Source organism: Catharus ustulatus, chromosome 2 (assembly GCF_009819885.2).
Source record: "Catharus ustulatus isolate bCatUst1 chromosome 2, bCatUst1.pri.v2, whole genome shotgun sequence".
NCBI classification, from domain to species: Eukaryota; Metazoa; Chordata; class Aves; order Passeriformes; family Turdidae; genus Catharus; species Catharus ustulatus.
This window is the reverse complement of record NC_046222.1, coordinates 27,133,770-27,152,319: the sequence shown is the minus strand read 5'-3', so window position 1 is coordinate 27,152,319 and position 18,550 is coordinate 27,133,770. Positions and strand designations below refer to the sequence as shown.

Below are 18,550 nucleotides of genomic sequence, written 5' to 3'. Positions count from 1 at the left end.
GCTATTGATGACCAACATGGAAAGATTCCCAGCCTAGACTTCTGTAGTTAAGCCCTTTTTGCACTACTTTTTCTCCAAGGACTGATGTATTCATGATGTATTGGGGCAAGATGGATATAGGAATTGGCCTTTGTTCTGTAAAATGACTGAATTATTGTATCTCTATTAAAATCAGTTATGTGAGAGTAGTTACTGTAATAGTTTTGCTGACAGCAGGATAGTGTTAAAAGCACTTTTGTGAATGATGGAATTTGAAATTTGTCTTTAGAGGAATGGGTCAGGCAACTTCAAGAGTTTTTGGAGAGGATATGGTGCAGCTTTTATTTTGTAGACTGATTACTAAACTTAGGACAAACTACACATACTAGGATTGGAGCTTTAGTAACAATATTAGTGAAAACGTGCTAAATATGCTGGGGTTTGTGATCCCATTATACCTTGGTAACCTTCAAGGTGCTGTTTCAATGACATCCTCTATGGTCTTGAGCCTTTTTGTTTCGGTAAGTTTTGCAAAGCTTACTTTAGGAGGTATGGCTTCATTGTTGTGCAAGCAGCTGTTTCTGCAAGGCACTGAGCCTAGCTGGCTAGGATCACACTGAAAGTCCTCTCAGCATGCACCTGCTGCCCTGTGCTTGGAATCCAACCTTTTTCTTATGGTGGGAGAGATTCAGAATAAAGAGTTTTTTTGCTTCTGGATGAAAAATGCTTTGAATCTTTCAAGCCTGAGCTTGTTCTCAGGACAGGCTCAGCAGCGCAGCAGGTGAAGGTGAGTTGATGAGATGAGTCATTCTGGGTGTAGAAGTGGGAAGCAGGAGGGAGAAAGAGGCAAGCCCTGCTGTCCCATCGCTGTCTTCATGCATCATCACTGCTGGAAACTGGTTTCTTCCCCAGTTTTCCCATTATTTTCTCCTTGTGCTCTTCATTGTGGGAAAACCTCTATCAAGGATAAGAAATGGGGTAGAATGGGGAACATTATGGTGGAAGCAGAGAAAAGCAGGAAACAGTAAACACAACATATATAAGAGCAGGAATAGTGTGTATACTGAGAAATTTGGATCTACTGGTGCTGCTTCCGTCTGTCTCTAATGTCACAGTTCATGCAATTATGCTCCATTTTCAATTTTTTTCAATTTGATAGAAGAATATGAGGTACTGAGCTTCATCATTTGAAGGTATTATACTAAGAAAAATAACAATTACTTTAAAGAAGTGTAGAAATAAGCATTAACCTTAGTTGCTGTTCCTACTTGATTTAAGCAAGAAGTCTGATGCTGAACGTACTTGTTGAATTAGACTGGTAGTTCATCCTGCCTTTCCATCTAAAAGATACCTTCTCTAAAAGTTCAAGAGATATGTAAATTGCATCTGTTTAAAATAACCAGGTCATGACCTTGGTGTGACAAAAAGCAAAAATATAAATTCCTACTTTCTTCCATTTCATCTTACTGAACATAATTCTCCAAGAACCTTGCTGAGACTTAAAAAAGGTGATTCAGAAGAAAAACAAAAATCAAAACCCAGAATGCCCGTCAGCTAATGAAACTGAGGAATTTGCTTCTGAACTGGATCCAGGTTATATTTCTCTACTTCATTGGCTGTATATTGACAGTGTCATGCTGACATGAACTGTACAAAACCTTTTCTCTTCTTTTGCTGTAGTCCAGTTCAGGAACTTGCAAGTCTATAAAACCGCATGTCTGATGAGCTAGTCATTTTATCCCCTGCTGTAAGAAGGGGTGGGAGAAGGTGATTGAGAGGATGTGAACCAGGGAGAAGGCAAAGAATCAGACTAGGAGTGATGAATGCCAAGTGGTTTAGCTCTAGAAATCCCTGGATGGGGAGGAAAAGGAGTGTATGTGGCAGGGGGAGTGATGATTATCTTAGTCTGTAATAGCAATTGTAAGGCAGAAGTGACCTTCCTTTGGTGGTATCGTATCACCTGCAGCGTTAGCACAGACCTGAGGGATTGGGAATGTTATTTCAGAGAGAAGGCAGGAATCTTCACGCATGAATTTTATTGTATGTGCTTTGAAGTTATAAATCTGATTATTTGGCAAGCTTTAACCAAATCTTTAACCTTGATAAGCAACCAGTTTTCCTCAATTTAATGAACAGATAAAAGGCAGTCTGGTCTAGGAAAGTTGTCTTCATAAGTGATGAACAGGGTTTTGTTCCATGGCATTTGCTTCAGTAGTTAATGAAGGGTTTAAATGCACTGATCATAAAGCAGTCTACGTCAGCAGCCTTTGCCTTCTGGATAAAGAAATCTATTTTAGATAAAGAAATCGAACTGCAGAAAATTTGCTTAGTAATCTGTTCATAGTCCCATTGGTTTGCGGCTCCTCAAAGAAATATGTGCCGCGGCAGCACATTTTGGTGGGAACGTCTCCTGGGTCCTGTGGCAAGGCCAACGCTGAAAGGTATTGCTTTCTGCAGTACTTATAGGCCTGGTACACTCATTAGAAAATTCAACCCTTTCCTTAATGTTGAATGGGTGGGAGAAAAGGAAAGTGTATCTACTTCCTCCTCTCTGAGTCTTTGACTTCGCGTCCATGCTTCTTGGAAGACAATAGTGAGTTAAGGATAAGCATGAGCCTTAGGTTTTCATCTACCTTGTATTTTGAATGGCACTGTCATCCTTTCTCATCAGCATGTTTGAAATTATTTTAGTTTGCATTATCTTTAGACATGCATTTTGTCTCTTGCACTCAATGCATGACATCTGTGACTGTTAATTTCACTCAAGGTTCCCTGGTTATAATCTGTTATTTCCCCTTCCCCTCCAAACAGTTCTGCACTGGTGTTTAATAACTCACATCATAATGTAAAAAGGTTGTTACCTTTAAGATGGTATACAGGGAACTGTATCGTAAAGTGAGACTACTTGAAATATTCATCTGAGAAAAAAGTAATTCTTGACCATGAACATCAGTAGCTGTTCCCCTGCCATATTCAATTTGTGTTTTGCAACTGTTCAAGTATTTCCAGTTTTAACTCCACCAGGGAGTGGTGATTAGGAATCAGCCTGGTTTTAAGATAGCTGAGGTGACTGTTTGGCTAAGATTGCTGTTTAGATATGTTTCCTTCTGCCTAGTCACAGGATGCAAGATATGGGTTACTGTGTAACTAGTTGACATCCCTGATACTAGCTCCTCTTGAAATACTCTGTGCAGGTGCAGCAGATGGTCAGGGATGAGTGCTGAAGGAGATGGATCAAAGTGGAAGGCATCACAGTAGGCAGAAACTGTGCTTGTGCTAGGACGAGATACCAGAATATAAATATAACTTCAGCCTAGCATTAGGATAACTTTTGCTGATTTCTTTTTTCCAGTGTATCGAATCAGCAAGTACGCTATCTAAAGAACACGAAGTGATAACCTGAGTATGTACAGATATATTAAGACGCTAGTAGAGCTATTACCAAAATAAAATGTCCACATTAATGCTTAGCATATTCATGTTTCTTCCAGTAAATCCATGAGATAAAAAATATTATTCCCATTTCACAGTCAGTAGGAGGAAGGGAAGAAGAAATTACTTGCCATAAACTGGGTTATGAAATGCTGGTGGAATTTGGTTGAGGTGCTAGAACATGAAGTGTGTTAGGTTTAGTCCTGTAGTAATACTGTTAAAGGTTGTAAAAGCCAACAGGAGAAATTAGTTTTCTGTTATAATAGGTAATTCTGTAACCACTGGGATCTAGAGCCATCCCCGCTTTGCCTCACTAATTGAAATCTACCCGATGTTGTATGGTCCAGGGAGATACCCCATGGCCAGAAGTGGTTTGGACAAGACAAGAGGATGGGATTCTGTTGATCTGAAGTATAAATTGTGCTATGCAGCATAGGAACCCCAGCCATGACTCCCAAAATTGACTTTTTAAAATTGTATTTAATAAAGAATGAGTACAGTAATTTCATGACCATAAGGCGCACCAGATTATAAGGCGTACTTTTTTTTTTTGCTGCGAGGATCCGCCCCCAGCTCCTCCCACGCGGTGCTGGCCAAGGCCCCGCCTCAACCCGGCAACCATGGGCACCCGGGCCTGCCTGTACCCGGCAGGAGGGGCGCCGCGGGCCCCTGGGCTTGCCTGCATCCGGCAGCCACAGGGCCCCAGGCCCGCCTGTACCCAAGAGCCAAGGCTCCGCCAGCCCCTCTGCGCCCAGGAGCCACGGCTCCACCAGTCCCCAGGCTCACCTGTACCCAGGAGCCACGGCTCCACCGGCCCCCCTGCACCCAGGAGCCACAGGTCCACCAGCCCCCAGTCTTGCCTGTACCCAGGAGCCATGTCTCCGCCGGCCCCCAGGCTCACCTATACCCAGGCGCCACGGCTCCACCAGCCCCCCTGCACCTAGGAGCCGCGGCTCCACCATCCCCCGGGCTCACCTGTACCCAGCAGCCGTGGTGCCACGGACCCCCCTGGGCACGCCTACACCCAGCGGCTGCGGCGCCGTGGGCCCCTGGACTCGCCTTCCACCCGACTCCGCCGGCCCTACCAGCTCCCACCACGGCTCGCACCTCGCACTTCCGGGTTGGCAAATTTCCGAACTTTTGCCCATATATAAGGCACACTTCCGGGTTCGGGCAAAAATTGTAGTCAAAAGGGTGCACCTTATAGTCGTGAAATTACTATAAGTGGCAAATGTGAGCTCCTGTTCTTACCAGGAGAACGCTTTACTCTATGAGATGGTAGGCATATTGACGAGGTTATGTGGTGAATCCTCTATTCCTTTTTTACAAATTTACTCCATGAGATTCCAGGAGCTATATGAAAGTCTTACAGGCTCTCCTTGCTTTCTCTTACTTTCTCTCTTCATCTTGCAGTATAGAATAGGCCTGTCGTGGTATGCACCAAACGTTCTTAGGCTTTAATCAGTTCAGAGGCGAGGGAGGCTCAGGGAGGGACTTGCTTTCTTCTTAACTACTGGCTGAGTAATTGCCAGCTGATAACTGTGTGAGATGTCACTCACTGTGTTTGTAAAAAGCTGGCTAATACTGAAGTATTTTTTCAATCAGCGGGTGGCGGGGTCGATAGGATTAATGATACTGCATCTTACGTAGTGCCTCTTTTTTTTAAGGCTACATGGCTTAGAGGAATTAAAAGCAGAGTTTGTAACCATGTTCACATTAGAAGCTCTGAGTGGTTCTCGTGGATTTCCTTAACAATTAATTGTAGTGACAAACACCATATATGACCCTCTGATAACACAGAATCCGAAATCATTGTTTTGACAGCAGCACTGCACAAAGTGGGTGTTAGTTCTGTGCACTTAAGTGTGGAAAACATGTGGGGGCTAAAGAGTTCTCTTCCCAAGTATTCTTGAACTTGGCCAGAGTTAATGATGCTCGTAAAGACCAGTGAATTGGTCGTGTATTAGTTCTTGTTGGCTTAGAATATATGATTAGCAATACCATGATCAAAATAAAAAGTGGAATACCTTCTGTTTTCGTAACTGCAGATTGTGTATTAATTGAGAAAGGAAAAGCAGCGTTGTGTAAATGTGACTAGAGGAAAAAAGTATTGTAGCAACAGCTGTGGAATTAAGTGTGAGAAACACAGCTGTGCTAATTTTACTTGCTTGTTTTTACTCATACCTGCATTTCAAAACTTCATTTGTTTTTACCAGCTAGGCTGTAAGATCCTTCATTTTTTCAGGCCTCATTTATTCAATGGATATTGCAGTAAAGTTCCCAGTTTCTTGTTCATTTGATAAACTTTTTTTATTTTAACAGCTTTCTCAGGTTAATATAAAATGGGAAAATAATGCTATTATTCTGTCTGTCTAAATTGATTTAACCTTGGTTGAACAAAAGTGGAAATTTAGTTACCTAATCAATTTCAGATACTTTTTGTTGGTATTGCAAAAAGAATGGTAGTGGAAAAGATCTTTAGTTACAAACCTGTCTTGCACTGTAGAGAAGGGTGGACACATAGGTGGAAATGTTATGTTTGCTTTCATAATGTTTGCATTAATTTTACAATATTCAAAGGGGTTAGGCTTCCCATCCTTCTGGCTGATGAATTGTATTATTATAAGATCAGAATTTTAAAATGGCAAGGTAAGGTTTTCCTGCCTTTTGCCACTGACCCTTTGATAGAACAAATAGATAATTCATGGAATCTGTGATGGATTGGTTGACATTTATTTCAGGGAGAAAATAAAGTTGACAACATTCTCAGTGATAAAGCAATTGCAATATATACTGATAAACACGTGAAAACTGTTGCCTCTTCCCAACGTAGTTGTTCTTTGTTTTCTCAACTTCTGTATCCGTGTGGTAAAGTATTCACAATGGTACTTTACCTTTTTCCACAAAAAGTTTTTCTAATTGTTTACTTTTCTCTTATTTCAGAACAGAGAGCTCCAGATTATGAGAAAGTTGGATCATTGTAACATTGTCCGATTGCGTTATTTCTTCTACTCTAGTGGAGAGAAGGTAAGAATGAAAAACAAAGGAATGTGTCCTGGTAATTGTTGGGGGTATAATTGGACTATCTGAATGTTTGGAGACAGAAATGTGAAGATAATAGACATAAAACACTGAGCAAATGCTATAATGGTGCCCAAACAGTCATACTAGAACAGATGTTTTTCAGTACAGAAGTGTGTGGTCCGTAAGGAATGGTGTTAAACTAAAAATACAAGACTGCGGTAGATTTGCATATGTACTGCCTCGTTCTTAATTTAGTGAATGGCAACTGGGCTTTGTGTTGTAGCTCTACCTTTCTATATGTGCAGATAGATTTTTTTCTATGATTCAATGTTAAGCATTTTAGATTTAAAGCATATATGAGAATTTTCCCAGAACTAGTCTGTATGCTTCTGTCCCCTTTCCTTGTGCATCTGTTCCAGATGTTCCAGGTTGAGTTTCAGAGCCCAGAGGAAAAAATAATATATGATCATATGATTATAGCATTTGTCCGAATATTTGAAGATCAAATAACTGGATTTAATAACTCTCAAGAAGAGATACTGACGTTTGTTTTCATTCAGTCCAGGTTTAAAAATTCCTTGTTTTTTTCAAGAAGAGCTTACAAGGTTTAGTTTTAATGTGAAATTATAATGTATTCCTTTTCCAAGTATGTAACAGCATTTTGCAAATAGGAGAATTTCAGGATGAAATGGACTTCAAGATGGCATCTTGGTCCAGCCCTATCCTTAAAGCAGGATCATCCATGGAGTAAAAACAAAATCATTGTGGTCTGTGTGGGAGTTAATGTAAGCTGTGAGGTTGGGAAATGAGCTAGATGACCGTCTGAATTTTCTCTGATCTTTCTATATATTGTTACAAATATTTACATAATTTCTAGATAATTTATATAGATACTGCCATTTTTTTCCGTTTTTAAGGCAGATTGCATCCTCAGTTGTCTTCAGATGCTGATAACTCATGTACAGTGCTATAAAAGGCTGTATATGAGAGACAGACTGCTAACTGCAGATTCATTAAGTGGGTCAGCCATCTGGGAGACACAACCCACTCCTTTCATGGTCTTTGGAGCCAGAAAAAGAGCTAACATCTCCAGGATGAATTGCTTTTGTCTTGTGCAGTGCACAGGGGGATAATTGGAGGAGATCTGCTGTTGCATGAGAGGTGTTTTACGGGGGACCTGGCCCTGTACTTTGCCTGTACCTATAGAAAGCTTGCAAAACTACAGCATTCAAGGAGAAGTATTATTTAGGGGTTTTTAATTTATATTTTTTTATCAATGTCCCCTTTCCTTTCTTACCATTGGCTGGTGCTAAAAAGCATTTGCAACTATATTTTGCTGGTAGTGCAGTCATTTTTTTAAGCTGTAAGTATTTTGTTCATAAACAGAAATTCATCAAGCAGCATGAGTACAAAAAGGAAAATGCTGTGAACGAGGCTTGGGTTTGGGATTTTTTGTTGGTTGGTTGGCTGAGTTTTGTAAAACAACTTGTAACTTAACTGAAGTAGGATTTCTCAGACACAGAAGACAACTTACTTATCTAATGGCTTTCAAAAAACTCCTGCAAACAGAGAAGTTTTAAAACTGCTTAGAATACTTGTCCCAGGAGTTTTTGTGTAACAGTAACTTGAGAAAAACGCTTTTGGAAACTTTAAATTATGTTGAACTTGATTTTGCATTCTTCTGTTTGAACTCCTCATGGCTGATTTTGGCAGCACTAATTTTGCTTTTAAAAATGTCTCTATCCATGACCAATGAATTTTTATGCTTCATTGAGATGTTTTCTTTCATATTACTTTCTGCTCCTTGGTCTTCAAGCCTCTGCTCTGTGCCTTTTGAGACTTCCACTGCTACCCTGTTGCAAAATAGGACAAATGGGAAGCAGTCCCTGGGGCCAACACACGCCCAGCAGAACATCAACAGTGTAATGCTGCAGTTCAGGTTGCAAGGTCTCTTGCAGTTCAATACAAAAGGACACTTAATTAGCTGCAAGTATTTCCATGTAGGTGGCAGTGTATGAAGATAACTCTGTGATGGTTTGTATGACTCATGCCCGTTCTTGCAGCTCCCAGGAAACACCTGCAGAAGAAGCGGTAGCAAACACAAGCTGAGTGTTAGCACAGCAGCTTGCCACAGCTTTTCCTCCACGGACTATGGGATATAGCAAGTTGCTTTTGTTGCCTTCTAGCAGACTGGTACTCCACTAGGAGGAAAGGGGCTGGAGTTTGCTGTTTGGGAAAAGCTCTAGATAGCAGCAAATTGGTTCTGAAGTTCATGTGGGAAGGAAGGAAGGACAATGTTTCTTTTCATGCTTTTGTCAGTTTTGGGAAGCAATAGCATCTGTTCCTTCATATTATGCTCATAAGCTGTCTGTTTGGGGGGTGGAGAAGGGAGAAAAGTGTAATGTCCCATCTGGTAACCAGGATTGATATTTAGGAAGCAGTTGCAGATATAGATGATATGTCCCCACAGGTTTATATAAACTTATTATTGAAGCCAAGTCCAATGGGAAGAGTACAGTAAATTCACGAATACAAGCCGCACTGAGTATAAGCCGCATCTCTGGGTGTTGGCAAATATTTTGTTTTTTGTCCATAAATAAGCCGCACCTGAATATAAGCCGCTCTGTCGTTCGCAGCGAGGACCTGCGTGCAACAGCGTTGCCAAATGGTAACAGAACGGCGGCAGGGCGGGGTTTACTGGCTCAGCTAAGGCTGTGCAGGCTCAGCCCGCTAGGGGCTGCTGATGGGGCCAGGAAACCCAGCCCGGCGCTGCCGCTCGGCGGGGCCACTGGGGGCCAGCCGCTGCTGCCACTGGGCTCGGTCACCACGGCCCGGCGCTGCCCTGTGGTGGCAGGCAGGGACGGAGCCCCCCCAGCTCCTGCGGCAGCAGCGGCCCGGGTCCCCCGCCGCCTCCCCGGGCCGCGGCAATGGCGGCGCGGGGCCCCCCCGTCTCTCCCCCGGGCTGTGGTAGAGGAGGGAAGGAGGGAGCTCTCCCGCCTCTCTCCCCGCCCCTCATGCTGCCTGCAGGCAGCCAGGCTCCACCCACGGTGCAACAGAGTAGCAATTTGTAACAATCGCAAAATGCCGACTTTGCAGCAGCTTGGCTCGGCACTCTGGCTGGCACTTCTGAGGTTGTAAATGTCAGAAAATTATTCACATATTAACCGCTCCTGAGTATTAGCTGCATTTCCGGTTTAGGAGCAAAATCTTAGTCAAGTTGGTGCGGCTTGTATTCTTGAAATTAGTGTAATATAAAAATCTAAGCATTGTATAGCAGAAAATGTGGTGGTGTAGTGGTGAGTTGGGCTTGCAGTTGTTGACTGTCTTTGTGAAGAACTTGATGATCCTCTGCCATTAATTCATATTTGTGAAAATTAAGTCTAGCAGCGATGGGAAAATCTCAGATGCAACTCTTATACTACTGATCTCTTGTCTTGGTTTGAATGACAGGTATTTGCCAAGAAAGGCAGGAATCCCTCCCTGAGATGGAGAGTGAAGATTCCCTCCCTCCAATTTATTATAATGTGGAAATTAAGGGGGCTCTCAGGAAAAGATACGGGGTTAGGAATAACAGTTTTTTGCTAATATATCTACAAGACAAACAAAACCAACATCAGCTCTGAAAATTAGTGACAAAACAGAGCAGTAACTCAGTTCCAGTCCTTTTTGGCCGCAGATACCATCTTCCTGCGCGCAGTCCCGGTGGCAGTGGGGGCAGGGCAGGTCCCGGTGGTGGGGGGGGCAGGGCAGGTCCCACGCAGCTGCAGAGGGCTGGGATTATGGTGGCAGAGGCCCAGGTGGGAGAAGGGTGGGGGAAGGACTCCCCTCGCTCACCGTGTGGGTCGTGGCTCTCAGCTGGGTGCTCAGCGGTAGCAGGCTGGAGTGGGGAAAAGCAGCAGTGCAGTGGCCAGCAGCAGCGAACGTGGCTCCCCGCGTGGGGATGGCAAAGGTAGGTGGTGAGTCACAGCCCGAATGTCTTCCTCTGACAAGCACGGTCTAGAGTGTGTCCCCAATAGCGCGATTACCTCTCCACCTCCTTCCCCCACCCCTCCCGTGGTCTCATGGTGTCCTCCCTACCCCCTTTTGTCACTAGACATTGTCCTAGGGTGTAGCTAACAAGTTTCTTAACATCAAAATGGGGAAAATTCCGCAGAGAAGAAGAGGACAACCCAACCCCCAACATCTCTTTAATTAGATGTTATGTTGATACTTATATATCAAGCATTCTTTTGCATAAAGATTTTCCTGCCACTGTGTTTAGTCCACCTGTTCCTGTTGCTTGGACTTCTTCCTTGGTGCTTGACACCAGCATCTCCAAGCCCAGAGACTTCTCTTTCTGGGTTGGATGTTTTTTTTGTTAGTTGGTTGGCTTTTGGGGATTTTTTTGTAGTTTTTTGTTTGTTTTGTTTTGTTTTTTGCACCGATGTTCAAGAAGGTTAAATCTGTCTTGATTTAGAGATCCCTCAAAGGATTTCTCCATATCTAGTCAGACTGGCACTCTTTGAAAACCATGTGCCGAACAGTCACTTTAATTCATTTCAAGTGCTAGATATTTTTAGACACTGGGGAACCTTAAAACTGTCTTCATTCTAGCAAAACAGGAGGTTTCATTCTTGACTGGAAAAGTATCAAATAAAAAAACAAGTCTAAAATCTCTTGCTAGTAAGACTATTCCTTAGCTATGTCCAAGTTATAGCGCTAATTTATAGAGATTTGGAGCTTTCCATTGTGTGTTTCTGCTGGCTATGTGGAACTGGTTGAAGGGCTCAAGCTCCCTATCTTTTCTTTTTCCTTGTGATGAACTCTCCCTTTTATGTCTCCCATTTGCTTAAACTTCTTTCCTGTTTTTGACAAAAGCCATCAAGATTTAGCAGCGTGAAAATCGTGTATCAAATGTGGCTTCTCCTTTCTTTTCTGTGACTGGGTGACTCCATCTTGTCTAAGCATCTTTGAATTTACAGTGCCTTTATACAGCAAAGTGTGGGTATATACACATATATATATATGTGTATATATAGATGTAAAAGTTGTTCTGAGTACTAAGTATTAATCATGTTTGACTAATGATTTCTAGTCTAAAAGAGCTCAAGGAAGGTATGTAATTTATATTAAGATGACAGTTGACAGGCTTGGCATTCAAATTGCTTCTATAAACTATTTCCTCCTCAATTCATTAATTTTGAAACTTTACAGACATTTGTCAGACCTATTGGATAACCAGTTTTTTTAAAAGCCTCTTCCTTAATGAATTTGCCAGCAAAGATTCTGATTTTTTCTTCTTTTGAGACTGTGTGAGATACCTGATAGCAGGGCACTGAATTTCATAGCTGTAATGTGCTTTTCAGTAATCTAAAGTGTGTAATTATATCTGATGGAATGAGCCAGAGGGAAAGAAAAAGCAACCAAATAATGGGTTGAATTGTGTATGAAAACCTCTCCTGATGAACATAGTCATAAGACTTTTCCATGCTGCATTTCTGTGATTCATGGTTTTCTAGGAGAAAATGAGTAGGATTTTAGGACTAGCTAGGTTCACTGTTTGATAGCTTTGGTATTATGCCTTGGGATAAGGTCTTGAACAAGATGCCTGGTTTGCCTGTCAGCTTTCCACTGCAGATCAGACTGTATTAGGAAGGCGTATATTTCAGGGTTAATTTTTGCTACTTTTTCTTAATTTCAGGAACTGCTTTGCATTTAGCATGATACAAAAATGTAGGTCTTGTTTTACTTTTGCAAGGGGAGATGATCTTGCCACCTATCCTTTCTAGCCTAATTCTGCTGAGAACCTTTCAAGCCATGTTCCAAGGCAGGGTAAACATGAGTATGGGAAATAATTCCTCTGACTCCTTTGCCAAGAGTATTCCTTGATGTTTTACAGAATGACCTAACTTCTTAAATCAACGGCTGTCAAATAAAATTACTCAGCTGTGTAAAACATGAAATGAGTTCCTGATTCTGCCTTTTTTATCCCTCTTTATCTGGTTAGATTTTTGTGGCATTTCATAACTGTCAATTTTTCTTGTACGGATACTTTAGAGTGTTGAATAGACTGATTGATCCATACCTGTGTACAAAAGAGAATGAAAAGTTACTGGAGGGATTTGTTTCTCTATCAGATCAAAGAAAAGTAAATACAATTTTTCTTGAGTAACTCCACCTGTGGGTTATATCCTTTTGTTTTTCCTCCTTAAGGTGGCTTAGTATTCAGAGGACTCAAAGCAAAAATGGCAGCAGAGAGAGATCATCAATAGGCAATATGCTGACACTTTTTTGGGGGCTGAACTGGCCCTTCTGCATGCTTTAATTGATGTCAGGTCTTATTTAGCTTTAGCTAAAAGGAAAACTAGGCAAAAGTCCATGGAGGCTCAGGATGGAAATGTACTCCCATAGACTTAGGCTGAAGTTTAAAATAAACATGCAGGAGATACATGCTGTGCTGCATCTGTAAGTTTCTGTTCATGATCTCCTGTGCTTTGGCAGCACTGGATTAAATGGCAATGAAGAAGTTTGGAAGAAGGGGCAACTGTCTGATTTGCAAGCTGTATCTCCCTGTTATATCCTCCACCTTCAGAGAGGCATGAACATCACCACTATTTCTTGCAGTAGTGTTCAGATGAGTCTTCATGTAAGAACCATCCATTCTGGTCACTGTTAAATGGGAACCATTTGGTTTCTTAATTGAACTTTAAAAAAAAAAAAAGGTTGTTACTTCATAAAAAAGGCGATTAACATAGCCTTGAACCCAATTTTGCACTGACAGTCTATGGAAATGTTTTGCACCAGCCTAGTGATGTGCTGAAGGCCATCACTAGAGATGAATTTAGTAACTACCATTCATTCAATCCCTGGCAGATCTTGTGTGTTGTCAACAAAGAAGTAATTAATGCAAATTATGAGGAGTTTTGTGATGTTAGTATCTCTGTAGTCCTTGCCTGAGGCCTGCCAAGCTTATTTCAAAAACGGCACCAGTCATCCTATAATGATTATCAGTTACTGCTGTTAGGGTTCGCAACAGGCTGGGAATTTCCTTAGTTGTAGTTTTGAGCAGTCTCTGGTTTTCAGTAGGTTTTTTTATTAGAAATAGTTTTGTCTACGTGTGGTAGGGCTTCACAAAAGCAGAGCAGGCAGCACTTCACAAGAGCAGAGCAGGCAGCAGTGACTAGATCCTTAGTGTGGGAGGTGCGTGCAGAGAAATTGTGAAGCTTTGAGACTTCTCGCTAGGCTGGTGAGCCATCCAGTACATCTCCTTGGTCACTCTTCTGTTCTCAAGTCATTCCTCTGCCAACTCTAGCTCCTACTTTCGTTTTCCCAGTGGTGGATGGCCATTAGAAAGGCAACTTGCGTTGTTTGTCCTGAGGCAGGTGTGTAGTTTAAACAATTATTGTGTATTGTCTCACCTAGTTTTTTGTCATGGATATATCTTGAATCAGAAATTCCTACTCACTCTGGAAAGTAGTGAACAGTCAAGGAAGCAGTGCATCTCCAAGACTGCTTTTTATTTCATAACAAGGTATGCAGGACAGTCCAGTGATACAAACATTATCTCTTAATTTTCGTCTTTCAACAGACTTATGGCCAGTTTATGGCACAGTCCCTGCTAGGGAGCTGGGGTTCAAATATCCACAGCTCACTTATGTCAGTCCTGCCTTTTAGATGTTGGGCAAATGTTTCCAACTTCTTAGAAATTCTCCTTCGAAGTACATCTATAAGCTTAAGGACTTAACAGGGCATAAAATAAGAAAGAACCATCAGGGATACCCAAATTATTTTAATGTGTGACCTTTTCCTTTACAGTAGCTGCTCTTTAGAGGGGAAAACTAGGTCATAAAATGCCTTTTTTCTTTTTTTTTTTTTTCCTGACAAAGAATGTCTTAGTGCATCACCTAAGAACCTCTACTCTTTCAATGATCAAAGGTAGATAATATAAACCAGCTGTCTTCAAACAAGACCCAAGAAAGCTCTTACATACGAATTTTACTGTGAGTGTTGACTTCTGACCTTATGCTGCCATCACAGCTGACCCACTTGGCAGTTCCCATCTACATAACAATACTGTGTTTTACTGAAAAGTAATGAGCATTACAGAGCAATTTGGTAAGTTCTGACAAGTAGACATAGGAACAGAAGTTTTGGGACAGATCTCAGTTCTCAAACTCAAGTCATAAAGAGTGAGGGATTAGGAAAGGAGATACTTTGCCCAACATTTACAGTACTATTAAAAAGTATCGGTATCTCTCTGAACACTGAAGTTGAATCTTCAACTGTTCTTACACCCCTGGATTTATCTGTGTGAAACCACAACTGTATCTCTAGGCTTACACTCTCTTTATTTTGCTGGCAGACAAAGCTCTGTTTTGAAATAGATGTGGTTGTAAACTGCGAGTAAAAACAGACACACGTGGCCACTTGATGTCACCATTCCTTCATACAAATAAGGTCAGCTAGCACATATTTTGCATTTTCGATTTTTTATTGTGTATCATGTTTACTCATTAGTTAGAGTAGGAAGGCTACAAATTTTGCTTTGTCTTTGAAAGTGTGTAAAAAAGTCTTTTTGTATCTTTAACATCCAATGTCAACCTTCAAAATAAGAGAAGGAGGGTGGGTCTCACATGGTGCTTGATAAAGCTGATACATACAGCTGATCTGGTGGAGTCCGTGGAAAACAAAGGAAAACCCATCCCAACCCCACCAGAACCACTGTCACACTGCTATTAATCTGCCAGGGGATACTGAAATGAGCATGTTCATCACTTTGTCCAAATGTGGAGCAATACATTTGGTCACCCTAGAAGAAAGAGCACCCAGAATAGTTTCTTAACCTTTTAATCCTATTACTTGATGTTCAGAGAAGTCTTCCTTAGATTCCACATAGGCCTTGGCAGTTCAGAAATACTCCCAACATCTTATTAGATGCTGACATATTTTCAGAGTATGAATTTTCGTTTTGCTGTCAGTCTGGTGTTTGGCATGTATGACCCCCCTGGCTTCCATCATCATGACTATAAATATTGGTTGCTGCTTCACATGTGCGTGTTGAAAATGCAGTGTGTCTGATATATGAAAACAAAAGCTAACAAAAGCTTTTAGGAACCACTCAGGATAAATTTGAGGTTTGTTGAGGTAGGGCATGATCACAGAGACACAGTATTTGAACTATCACTGCAAGGAACAATCTAGAAAAGTGAATCTTAGAGTTCAATAGTCATTGCTTTATTTTTATTCAATAGCTGTTTTTTATATTTACCTCAATTAAGCGCAACTGGAGGGTGCTTTAAACAGATCACAGTGATTTTATGATTGTAAGCCGCACCATTTTGACTAAAGTTTTGGTCTGTAGCCAGAAGTGCGGCTTGTACTCTGGAGCAGCTTATATATGAATGATGTTCAGAAATTTTCCAACCCGGAAGGAAGATCCCGCAGCAGCCCAGAGCCGAGCTGGAGCCCACGCGGCCCCAGCAGCGGGGCGGCGCCACCGATCCGAGCTCATGATAGTTCTCTGTATTTTTTTTGTGTTTTCAGTCTTGTGCAGCTGCGCGGCTCCCCACCCACCTGCGCGGCTACCTGCCCGCCCGGCTCCCCGCCTGCCCGTGCGGCTGCCCGGCTTCTCATCCGCCCAGCTCCCCACCTGCCCACGCAGCTGCCCGGCTCCCCGCCTGCCCGCGCAGCTGCCCGACTGCCCGCCCACCCGGCTCCCCACCCACCCGTGCAACTCCCCACCTGCCCGCGCGGCTGCCGAGCTACCCGGCTCCCCATGCAACTGCCCGGCTCCCCACGTGGCTGCCCAGCTCCCCACCCACCCATGTGGCTACCCGGCTCTCTGGCCACCTGGCTCCCCACCCGCCTGCGTTGTAGCCCGACTCTCAGGCTGCCCGGCTCCCCACCTGCCCGCGTGGCTGCTCGGCTCTCCGGCCACCCGGCTCCCCACCCACCCGCGCGGCTGTGCGGCTGCTCAGCTGAGTGGCTATTTAAAGGCAGTGCAGATTCGTTGAAAATGCTTGTAAAATGACCACACTATTGTTCGTATCTTTTTCCACTTATTAACAAAACTTGCAGGGTACCCTGCTGCAGCTATTGTCTGTATCTTTTTTCGCTTGGAAATAATGTTTCCAAGGTCAGCACCTGCCAGTAAACCCTGCGATCCGGTGATTCTGTTACTAGTTGGCAACTTTGTAAAAGTTCGCTGCCAACGAAAGTGCGGCTTATGATCAGGTGCGGCTTAAAAATTGAGGAAGACCTAAATGTTGCTGACACCCAGACATGTGGTTTATAATCCGGTGCGGTTTATCGTGAAATTATTATTTGGACTGAAAAAGAGAAGAGTTTTAGAGTGGAGTTTGAGACCTCCATGCAGCCTTTCCTTTATCAGTAAGGCAACATTTTCATTTGCACTCAGTGCTCAGCCACACTGTGTGTAATGCTTATGTACTTTCATCCTGTTTTGTCTCCAATTTCTGACACAAGAAATAAAATGAAGATGCTAAAATGTTTTGGCTCCTGTGTCCTAGTCTTTCTCATGCCTCTTATTATGGTACAGGTTATGTGAGTATTTGCTTACATTAAGAGTTCCACCAAAGTGAAGCAGTGCCGGAATTGGTAGTTCTTGAGAGGTGCAGAGCGATTTGGAAGCAAAACAGTGGTTATTTTGCTGTGGCTCATTTTGGAGCAGTGTTTGTCGACTGAGGATTTATCTGCCAAGTGATTTATCTGCAGCTTCTAGCACCTGATACAGTTCCTGGTACATGAGCCACACTGCTGAAGTCAAAATCCTGGTAAAATACTTAGATCCTGGGTTTCGGAATCTGGCTTTCTGCCGTTCCTCTTTTTTATTTTGAACTGTATGTGGTCATAACCTTAGCAGCAAGCACAGGAGACTGTAAATACACATAAACATTTGACCGGCAGCAGAAAGCTAGTAAACCCCAATGTCTTTAAGGAGAAGCGAGTTATTTAATGACATCTTGTGTTTGCTTTCTGTATTTTGTATGCTGCAGCTTCCTCTTTTCTCTGTAGGTCATTTCAGATGTGCTTATGACAGTCAGGTTACCTTGGTTTGTTCCCAGACCAGCAGTTTTGAAACAGCAGTATGGAAACAAGTCATTTGTGGCATATACGGTGAAGTTTCTTGTAATGGAAAGATAAACCATGATTGTCCCAGTTGATCCTCGAGCAGTTGCCCTCATTTGGCAATTTCTTTGAGCTAACCCTGTTTCCTATTGCAATACATCTGGGTCAGTGGAAAAATATGTGTTTAGGAGAAATGCATGAGGTAGGAAAAACAGGTTACATCATGCTTAGAGCTTGTCAGGCCATGACTGCTTCCTAGGTTGTCTTGAATCTTGTTGAGGGGAATCCAGGTAACTTGGGTATTATTTTCATCCAGTTCATGCTCACTGAGAATGATCAGGGCTTGTGAAAACTCTTTCCTGTATGTTTATCAGACCAATATCAGATGACATCAAGAGGATGTCTCTCAAAACACTTGAATCATCTTTAATTCATTATAGCAGTCATTAAGAGAATTTCTGGAGTCAGTTGCATGTGGTAGAAGTGAAATATGCCACTACTTACATGGTCAATGGCATAAGCATTGCCTTTGTAGCTGCTTATTGGAGTTCTGGGTCCCTTGACTGGTACATCAAAACCTGATAGTTGATGGTGGGGGGGAAAGGTGTTCATGTGCCTTTGAGTTCTGTGTGATACAGATTTACACAGGAGCAGTATCACAGAAAACGTGTGTGCTGTTTGTTTAGGTACTGTGGATGGCATCAAAACTCAGAAGTGAAACCTCCATCTCTAAAGACGCCTCGAGGTTTTTTGTGCTTATGTCATGCTATTGAATTGGTCCCATTTTTAATGGAATGTAAAATTAGAAATAAAAATGGAGGCACTTAAAAGCAAAGCAAAGATTATATGGACTAGAGAGTAGTTCTGTAATTCTCAAAACTCACTGCTGTGAAATAGCATAGACAGGGTTTTACTAATCATATGTTTTACAAGTGTCCTTTTGCTTGTATTATGAGAGGATTATAAAATCACTATAATTCATTTTTTAGTCATTTTTTTCCTCAAATCTCTTATGTAAATCTTTTCAATACATGAAACATGAATCCTT

General features: G+C 42.2%; 1 protein-coding gene across 4 annotated transcripts in view; it reads left to right on the top strand.

Annotated features, from left to right (window-relative positions):
- The window catches only part of GSK3B (glycogen synthase kinase 3 beta), a 178,442-nt gene that overhangs the window by 88,585 nt on the left and 71,307 nt on the right, over nt 1-18,550 (top strand). For all 4 annotated transcript variants that reach the window (XM_033053150.2, XM_033053152.2, XM_033053151.2 and 1 more), the window contains one exon: nt 6,355-6,438. In XM_033053150.2, coding sequence (XP_032909041.1) covers nt 6,355-6,438 — 84 coding nt within the window. The remainder of the gene's footprint in view (nt 1-6,354; nt 6,439-18,550) is intronic.